The sequence below is a fragment of the Phascolarctos cinereus genome, unplaced genomic scaffold (assembly GCF_003287225.1).
Source record: "Phascolarctos cinereus isolate Bilbo 61053 unplaced genomic scaffold, phaCin_HiC Scaffold_8;HRSCAF=390, whole genome shotgun sequence".
NCBI lineage: Eukaryota > Metazoa > Chordata > Mammalia > Diprotodontia > Phascolarctidae > Phascolarctos > Phascolarctos cinereus.
In genome coordinates, this window is record NW_027556291.1 from 25,764,205 (window position 1) to 25,773,957 (window position 9,753).

At 46.4% G+C, this 9,753-nt stretch overlaps 1 protein-coding gene across 8 annotated transcripts in view; it reads left to right on the forward strand.

Moving 5' to 3' along the window:
• The first annotated feature begins 7,240 nt into the window (after positions 1-7,240).
• ATRX (ATRX chromatin remodeler) overlaps positions 7,241-9,753 on the forward strand; it is a 209,273-nt gene continuing 206,760 nt past the window's right edge. For 5 of the 8 annotated variants that reach the window (XM_020964560.2, XM_020964563.2, XM_020964564.2 and 2 more), the window contains exons 1-2: positions 7,243-7,494; positions 8,901-8,969. In XM_020964560.2, coding sequence (XP_020820219.1) covers positions 8,950-8,969 — 20 coding nt within the window. In that variant the 5' untranslated portion in view covers positions 7,243-7,494; positions 8,901-8,949. Of the gene's footprint in view, positions 7,495-7,900; positions 7,988-8,900; positions 8,970-9,753 lie in introns of those variants that run through there. The other 3 variants (XR_013483696.1, XM_020964561.2, XM_020964562.2) reach the window with 3 other exon arrangements.

The window sequence follows — 9,753 nt, forward strand, 5'->3', positions numbered from 1 at the left end:
ATAATCAACTCAAGCATCAGAAGCCCATAATTTACTCACACATATATGACTCACCTAAATATATATATATATATATATATATATATCACCTAACAGATCTCCATTTCTAACTATCTATCTATCTATCTATCTATCTATCTATCTATCTATCTATCTATCTATCTATTCATCCATTTAGTAGAGCCAAATGTACTGCTGGGACATCTGCTATATAATTTCTACAAGGGAACTCACTGTAAGATCACCAACTCTGGTGATCACAATTAGGAGTGGAGAAGAAAAAATTTAAGTGGAAAACTGAAGAAAATAAGCAAATCCTTAGGGGTTAGGTAACTAAAACTGCACATGTGAAAGTATAACATTCCTCTCTGGGGTTATTTCCCCAACTCCCTCTTGCATTGGCAGGTGGAACCCCCCAGGGCAGCTACTTTTACTGTTCTCAGGGTTCTAGGAGCTAGTAACTGTGAGAGGCTAGACGAAAGTTTCTAGTACGGTTGATCATGAGCCCCTGCCATTGTTATTTCCCACTGATTATCAATCAGTAGCACCAATCACCTTTTACAAAAAGGTTTTACTAGGCAGGTGTAGAAAGGACAGTTGTTACAGAAATAATCTTCTCTACATAGTTCTCTTATACACATGGGATAGGAAGTGGGCTCAAAGTACAAAATAGTGAGCCACATGTAAAAAGAACACATGGAACTCCTGGTTACTGAGAGTCCTTTTCTCTATTCAGAGTCCTCATGAAGTACCCTTTAGGTATAACTCTCTGCTAGTCTTGGAGACTTGGGACCATTATAGAGCTCTGAAGCTGCCTTCTCCTGGTGTGCCTAGTTCATCTTCAGTGTGACTCTCAGCACCCTAAGCAGGCATTGCTCTCAGGCACTGCTTCTCAGGGGGTGCTGCTGAAGGCTCTAATGGGCACTCCAGGGGGTGCTGCTGAAGGCTCTAATGGGCACTCCAGATCTTCTGAGCTTTTGAAGTTCACAAGGTTGTCACCTTGTCATTGAGCTCTCTCTCCTTCCGCCCAGAAGTAATTCCATCTTTTACCTGCACTGACATGCTGCTAGAATGGGTAATTCTAAACTGCCTTGATGGTTTATACTTGAGCTACTGGGCAAGAATGACTTTCTTCAACTAGTCATAAGATATTTCCTGCATGGTGTCATCTGCCTTTATCCAATGATCTAAAGCTATGTTCAGCCATTCAAATTGATTAAGGATTTATTTATACCTAATTTACAATCAATTGATTTACTCAGGAAGGCTGGGCTTTCTGTATTACATTAACTGGGGATAACCTTCATTTGAGCATGAATGGGGACAGAAAGGAATGAAGTTTGATAAAAACAGATTCCAATCAGGGCAGCTAGGTGGTAAAGTGGATAGAATGTAGGGCCTAGATTCAGGAGGACCTGAGTTCAAATTTGACCTTGGACCCTTCTTAGCTGGGCAAGTCATTTAACCCTGTTTGCCTCAGTTCCTTATTTGCAAAAGGAGCTGGAGAAGGAAATGGCAAACCATTCCAATATCTCTGCCAAGAAAACCCCCAAAATAAGGTCACGCAGCATCAGACATGACTGAAATGGACTCAACAACAAATATCCTTTGCCCTTCATTTTTTTTGGTGGGGGGCAAGCAATGGGGTTAAGTGACTTGCCCAGGGTCACACAGCCAGTAAGCATTATGTGTCCGAGGCCGGACTTGAACTTGGATCCTCCTGCATCCAGGGCCGGTGCTCTATCCACTGTGCCACCGAGCTGCCCCTGTCCTTCATTTTCAAAGAGGACGAGTGAGATCACAGGTGATATCTTGATTTGTCTGTGAATTGGATTTAATTGAGGCACAGTTGCAGAAAGTCATCAGTTCCAGAGCCATCAAAGTCAAGACGACTAATGATTGCCCCTGACACAGTGAATGACCTTGGCATCTTCAATGTCTGACCAAGTTCTATGTGCTCCACGGTGCCTGCTTCAGCTGACTTCATGAGCACTGGAACATCCTGCCCAGGAAAGTCTTCACATGCTCGGGGTAGATGCCTTCCCCCCACTCACTGACTGGTCTGAGACCCCTCAGTTACCCCTTTCTGCCTAGCCGATTTTACCAGAGTGCTACAACTTCTTGAAGCCACAGGTGAGAGCTGGGTGGCAGGTGGACACCAAAAGTGGATGAGCAGCCCTGAAAAGGGCTCAGCAAGCCCTCCCACCAGAGGTGCTAGTCCTCTACACCCCATACACCCAATCAATCAATAAACATTTATGAAGCCCCAGGCACTATTCTTTCTTGATCATTTCTTACTGCCAATTGTCTGGGTAATGTTCCGCTGAGAGAGAGAGAGAGAGAGAGAGAGAGAGAGAGAGAGAGAGAGAGAGAGAGACAGAGAGACAGAGAGAGACAGAGAGGGAGAGAGGGAGAGAGAGAGAGACACACAGAGAGAGAGAGAGAGAGAGAGAGAGAGAGAGAGAGAGAGAGAGAGAGAGAGAGAGACAGAGAGGGAGAGAGGGAGAGAGGGAGAGAGAGAGAGAGAGAGAGAGAGAGACAGAGACAGAGAGAGACAGAGAGAGACAGAGAGGGAGAGAGGGAGAGAGAGAGAGAGAGAGAGAGACAGAGAGAGAGAGAGAGACAGAGAGAGACAGAGAGGGAGAGAGGGAGAGAGAGAGAGAGAGAGAGAGAGAGAGAGAGAGAGAGAGAGAGAGAGGGAGGGAGGGAGGGAGAGGGAGAGAGAGGGAGAGAGAGAGGGGAAGGGAGAGAGGGAGAGGGAGAGAGGGAGGGAGGGAGAGAGAGAGGGAGGAGGAGAGGGAGAGGAGAGAGAGAGAGAGAGAGAGAGAGAGAGAGAGAGAGAGAGACAGAGAGAGAGAGAGACAGAGAGAGACAGAGAGGGAGAGAGAGAGAGAGAGAGAGAGAGAGAGAGGAGAGAGAGAGAGAGAGAGAGAGAGAGAGAGAGAGAGAGAGAACAGAGAGAGACAGAGACAGAGAGAGACAGAGAGGGGAGAGAGAGAGAGAGAGAGGAGAGAGAGAGAGAGAGAGAGAGGAGAGAGAGAGAGAGAGAGAGAGAGAGAGAGAGACAGAGAGAGACAGAGGGAGAGAGGGAGAGAGAGAGAGAGAGAGAGAGAGAGAGAGAGAGAGAGAGGGAGAGAGAGGAGAGAGAGAGAGAGAGAGAGAGAGAGAGAGAGAGACAGAGAGACAGAGAGGGAGAGAGAGGATAGAGACAGAGATTTAGCAGTTATTATGAAATTACTATGTACTAGGCCCCATGCTAAATGTTACAAATACAAATAGAATTTTTTTTTTTAAAAAGACAGTCCTAGTCCTTAAGGAGCTTGCCTGCTAATGGGGGGAAGATAATACATAGAAGGGAGCTGAAGGTGGGGAGATGAAGTAGTCTGAGGAATCAAGGGCGGAGCCAGGTTTGAACCAAGTACAGATAGTGTTAGTGCCTCCTCAAACGGAGGTTTTAGGGAGGAACTCACCAATGGGGGTGGAAGGGTTGCTATCACGAGGAGGCTGCTGGAGCAGAGGAGGAAAAGTAATCTCTGTCCTTATCCTTATCCTCCGATCCTTAAGCGATCACCTTTAATCAGAGTATTTTCCTTCCTACATCTGTATGTAGAGACAAAAGATATTTTAAAACAAACAAAAGGAATGCAGTAGTGTGTGTTCTGATGATCTGGTACATTCATGTAAGTTGGTCACAACATCTGCTTACTGCAATGCTATAATTTGACACGAAATGTCTGTATTTTTCTTTATAGTTCCTTGAAAGGATGGTCCAGAGGTAGAGTGACATAAAAGAAGACCAAGAAAGTAATTGGAGCAGCAAGAAGAACCAGCTTCTATAAGGAAATGTAGCGAACGCCCAAATGTAGAGAAGAATTCACCTGTGGTGAGGGTTGAAGTCCTGTGGCTTACAGCAGGCAGAATAGACATCCCTAGCCTCTTCTTCCTCTTCCCACCAACCTTCTCCAAAGGAGACTTTAATTCCTGTCAGGAGAGGAAGTAAGAAGTTGGGACTGGTGGCCACTCTGATCTCCTCAGAAAGAGGGAGAAGAAGGCTAGAATTATATCTATCTCCTCCTTTAAATGTTATTAGTCTAGGGGATATGATCAGGTTCAACCTAACGTCTTTTTTTGAAGCCATATTCAATTTATTTTCTCTTTTAGATTATGTATTTTTGAAAATATTTACTTTCATCTGAATTACAACTAAACTTTTGCCACGAAATTATCTTGTCAGCAATTAAAGAAATTAAGTACTATTGTTATTTGGTGGCCATTTTGTTGGTAGTTCCTGCCACTCTACCTTGTCTATGAGGCCAGGCGGGTCATCAAATCAAATGTATTCTTTAGTGTTTGTCCACATACTTACAGGGCTTCTTTTCTTGATCTTCATATGAATGAATGAAGCCCTTATTAAGCAGTTACTATGTGCAAAGCTCTGTGTTAAGCTCTAGGGATACAAAGAGAAAAGACAGTTCCAGTTCTCAAGGAGCTCACATTCTAATGGGGGATATATTTAACATATATAGAAGGTTTCAGCCACAAGTCAGTCACTCTAACTTCTGGTCACTTTGTCCCATTGTTAGTGGGGAGGAAGAAGGACCCCAAGCTTTATATCCAAGGCTTGATCCCTTTCCCACCTGCAGGTTCCCTACTCCTGATCTGTACTATTTTACTTGGTGATCTCATCAGCTCCCATGGATTCAATGATCATCTCTCTGATGATGATTCTTAGATGTACTTATCCAGACCCAATCTCTCTCCTAACCACCAGAATTGCATGTCCAGCTGCCTATTAGATATCTTGAACCAGATATCCAACAGACATCTTAAACTCAACATGTCCAAAACTGAACTCATTATCTTTTCCCTCAAGATCTCCTCTCTTCCTATCTTTCCTTTTACTATCCAGGGTACCCATCATTTTCCCAATCAACTAAGCTTACAATCTAGGTGTCACGTTACTCCTCATTCTCCCTCACTCCCCATATCCAATTTGTTGTAAAGTCCTATCAATTATGACCTGACAATATCTCTCATATATGCTCCCTTCTCTCCTCTGCCACTGCCAACATCCTGGTACAGACCACCATCTCCTTATGTCTGGACTATTGCAACAGCCTTCTGGTTGGTCTCCTTGCCATAAGTCTCTCCCCACTCCAGTCCACCTTCCCCTCAGCTGTCAAATAAATCTTTCTAAAGCATAGATCTGACCACATCACACCCCCTTCCCCCAATAAACTCCAAAGCCTCCCTATAACCTGCAGGATTAAATATAAAATGCTCTGTTCCCCCCCCCTTCATCTTCTTACACTGTACTCCCCGCCATGTAGTCTGTGATCCAGTGTCACCCACGTCCTTGTTGTTTCTTGAACAAAACACTTCAATCTCCTGACTCCAGATATTTACACAAGCTCTAATTGTCTGGAATTCTCTCCCTTCTCTCTCTGCCTCCTGGCTTCTCTGGCTTCCTTCAAGTCGTCACAAAATTCCCTGCTTCTAGGAGAAGCCTTTCCAGATTCCCCTTAATGCTAGGGTTTTCCCTTTGTTGTTTGTACGTAGTTGTTTGCATGTTGTGCCCCCCCATTATACTCTATTGAGAGCAAGAACTTTTTTTTGCCTTTCTTTGTATCCTCAGACTTATTCCAATGCCTGGAACATAGTAGGTGCTTGCCAAATGCTTATTGATTGACTCCTTTTCACAGGCTTTAGCATCTATGTTAGAGATTTTTCTAATGACCTGTCCTCAGAGGTTTTCAGACGAAGATTCTGTGCTCTTTGTCTGAAGTGCTGCTGTGGAGAGAGCCAAAACTGTACTGATTGAGTCCACTAGAAATTCCTGCTACTTAACCTCATATGAGCTCTCACAGCCATTCAACAATCTTGTAATTCATTTCAAGTTGCCTCTCTATCATATTCCCCACAGTAGCTGCTTCAAATAGCCACTCTCTTCAAGTCTCTAAACTCATCCTTGCCCTGTACAATAACACAAGATCTACTTGACTGCGACGCTTGAGATCTTTTGATCCATGGGCAGGCACTTAACTTCTCTGTAAAATGGGGATAATAATAGCTGTAGTACCAACTCTCATTTCAGTCTGCCAATTTCCAGGGCTTTCTGGAGGCTCAAATGAGATAATGGCTGAAATGTGCTTTGTGAAACTTTACAGTGCTTTTATAAATCTCAGCTATCACCTATTTTAAAAATTCTGTCTTTGAATCCTCCATTTTTCCCTTCTCCCCTCCCCCCTCCCCCCCATTCTAATCTAAATCCTGTCAATTTTACTCCTGTAATATGTCCTGGGTCCATCCCCTCCTTCCCATTTCCACTTCCTAGTTAAGCCCCGCCTTATGGCTCCACTGGATTATAAATAGGTTCCTAAAATGTCTTCCAGCCTCCATTTTCTACTTCTTCCAATTCGAAGTATGCACTACTGCCGATTCCTCTGCGTAGTGCACAACCCCCATTCCTCCATGCTACCGCTGAAAGACTTTCCATGGTTCCCTAATTGGCTAAGAAATCTAATCTTATCTTGGCGTAGAGGTTCTGCCCAATTTGGCTCTAACATGCTTTTTTCAGTACTCTCTCCCTTATATTCCCTACATACACCCCAGGAAAACTGCATTGCTTGCCAGCCCTCTAGCAGCCCATCCCCTGGTTTCTTCCCTTTCCCTTTCTCTGACTACCCATCCTTCAGTCGCCATAGCCAGAGTAACGACTTCTCCGACACTCCTCCCCCTTCCTTCTCTCAGATGCAGGAAATTTCTCCCCCTACCCCCGCACCCACCAGCTCCCCGACCCTTTGGAGTCAACATTTCGCATTACATTTATTCGCGTGCATGTGCCAACTTCCCATCTAGATTTTAAGTTTTGGGTGGACTTAAACCCTGCCTATCCCATTTGTCTTTGTGCCACCCCCTCAGCAGCACACGACCTGGGCCATGGGCTGACCGAATGCTATAGGGGAATGTTGTTGGCCTTAACACATCATATTGCAAAGGGAGGGGACGGCAATGTACCGTCAGGATGAAGCGAAGACACGTCACTACTACTTTCAGGCCACTGTGGACTGCCTTGGATCCCTTTGAAAATGGGTGGGGCAACTAAATGACATGGCCAGCCCTAGCAACAGGGCCCAAAAGATGGTGAATTGTTGCAGCCAATAGGAACTCATCCCGGGCAAGGCGCTAGCCAATGGGCGAGGGAACAGGGCGCGGAGGGAGGACGCGCCAATTCTCCTGCCCGAGCCTCGGCCCAACAAAATGGCGGCGGCGGCGGCGGCGGCGCTTTGTTTCCGCGGCTCCTGCAGCGGCCTCTGAGCTGTGGGGCGGGAGGCGGGGCGGCGACCGCGGCGGGGACGGTGACGACGACAACGACGACCACAAGCAGTCCTGCGCCTTTTGAGCCTCTCCCGGTCCGGGCAGGAGTAAGAGCGGCGCCCTGCGGTCGCACAAGCCGGCGCGGCAAAGGGAAGACATGACCATTGAGTCCCTGAGGTAGAAAACCGCCCGGGCCCCGCGGGCCTCAGCGTGCAGCGCCCAGGGCGTCTTGGCGGGGGCGGGGGCGGGCGCGGGCGCGGTGCGGGGGGGGGGTAGCTAGCAAAGGGGGGAGGGCCGAGCGTTCCTTGGAGGAGCAGAAGGAGGGGGAGAGGGAAAGGGGGAGGGGGAGGTGGGTAGTTCCGGGGGCGGGGTGGGGGTGGGGGCGGTTAGTGGTCTGGCCCCTGCACTGCCTGTGCGATGCAGACCCTGAAGTGAGAGAAAGCCCGTTCTTAAGTGTAGCGGGGCTCAGGCGCGCAAGGGGAAAAGCCCCCGGAGCGTGCGCAGAGCCGAGGCACTTCCGGACTGGGGCCGAGCTGGGGCCTCGCAGGCGCCTCTCTCTCCTCAGCCCCCAAGGCGAGGGCAGCCGCTCTGCGGGCTTCTCCTGCTCGCGGTGGCTCTATCCTGGCCGAGATATTGAAAGCGACCCCCGGGTTGTCCAGATTCGAGCAAGGTGATGTTTGCTTAGACTTTTATTCCCGGGGGACAGCCAGAAGGTTCTAATTGGGGGATTGTGGTCAAACCCACGCTCCGGTGGTTGGGAGAGGGAGGCCATTCCCCAATGTTTACCCACTCCCTCTAGGTAGTCACCAGCCCAGATTCCCTCGCCCTGACCCCCGATCTGTTATTTTCCTCAGGTCGGGGCAGGTTTCATTGTAGAAGGGGAAGAATCTGTAGGTAGCTGCCTCCTTTCACTCGCTCGTGTTGATCATTGTGGAGAAGTTGGGTTTCTTCCCCCCAATGCCGCTGACCGTTGCCCCGCAGTTCAAAAAGTTGAACCGAAGTGGGCTCACGTTGACGAAGGATTATGCTCAATTTTCTGGCTAATCCTTAATATCGAATTTTTTTTCATCCCATAAAATAAAATAGTTCAGGAGCTTTGATTGGAACCTCTAGCTCATATTTGCTAAATCTCTAAAGTTGTTGAGGTGATGTGGTGCCCCTCCCCCATTAACTCCGCCCCTCCCCCGCGCCCCCCCCCGCCGCGGGCCCCCTCCCCCCCCGCGTCCAAAAGTTGTATATTTTCTAAATTTATACTTGGAGTTAGGGGTTTTTTTTGAAAAATGTTAGCTAGAACGTATAACTGAAAAAGAAGCTTTAAAATTTTTTTTTATCAGGCCTTTAGTAATATAGAAGTTCTTAAATATTTGGCCTGTTTCGTGTCCTTAAGAGAGGGCTAAAACTTGGAGTTAGTTCATATATGGGCTTGGGTGAAGAGTTGGGAGCATTTCTTTGAATTTGTGTTAATAAGTATAAACACGAAAAAAATGTTATAATTCGGTACTGAGTGTATAATAATGGCTAAATAAAACTTGTTTGGTTATCGGGCACCACTTATGCTCACATGCATGTTATGTGCCTTACAGGTAAATGTGGATTCCAGTTTTTGCAGAAAATTGAGGAACAAGTGCCATAATGGCTGCTCTAAAACCTAAGTAAGCAAGCCCTTTTTCTCGGGCCATCTCTTTTGCTAGCCAGTTAACACCTGTTTCTAGAATTTAAGCATAAGGTTCACTTAATCTCAGAGCCAGTTTTTATTACAGTCCTGTGGGTGTTTGCAGTGTCCTTTCAGCTGGTGAGTCTTACAGAAGTAATAATTTTGGTGATTGTATTGCTGCCAATTATTGTAGGTTCATGATTCCTTGGCTCACTGTCATATCCTATACCTTTTGTGCCTAGAGACCATTTGTACTCAAGAGTTTGAAGTATACTTTCCTGAATGAAAATATAAGGTGTGTGTTCATTTACTGGACAAGAACTAGAAGCAGTCCTCTACTCAAACATCTTCTGTGGCTTCCTGCTGCCTCTAGGATAAAATTCAAGCTACTCTGGCTGGTATTTAAAGCCCTGCACAATATGGCTTCCACCTATGTTGCCAATCTTATTTTACATGATTCCCTTCATGGAGTCAAACAGACCTGTTAGTTTTTTTCCATCTACTACGTCTTCTGCCTCTGTGTCTTTGTACAGAAGGTCTGCATTTCTGGAATGCGATCCCTCCTCCTGCCTTGTACGTAGCATATGATTAATAAATGTTTGTTGAATTGACTAGAGGCAGTATTGTTTAATATTAAGAGTGCAGGAATTAGAGTTATGGGTCAGGAGCCCGGGTGGACAAGTCACTGGATCACTATGATCTGAACTTTCTAAATGTATAAAATGTGAAGAATAATGCTTGTACTATCTACCTCACTGGGTTGTTGGGGAAATGGCTTTGTA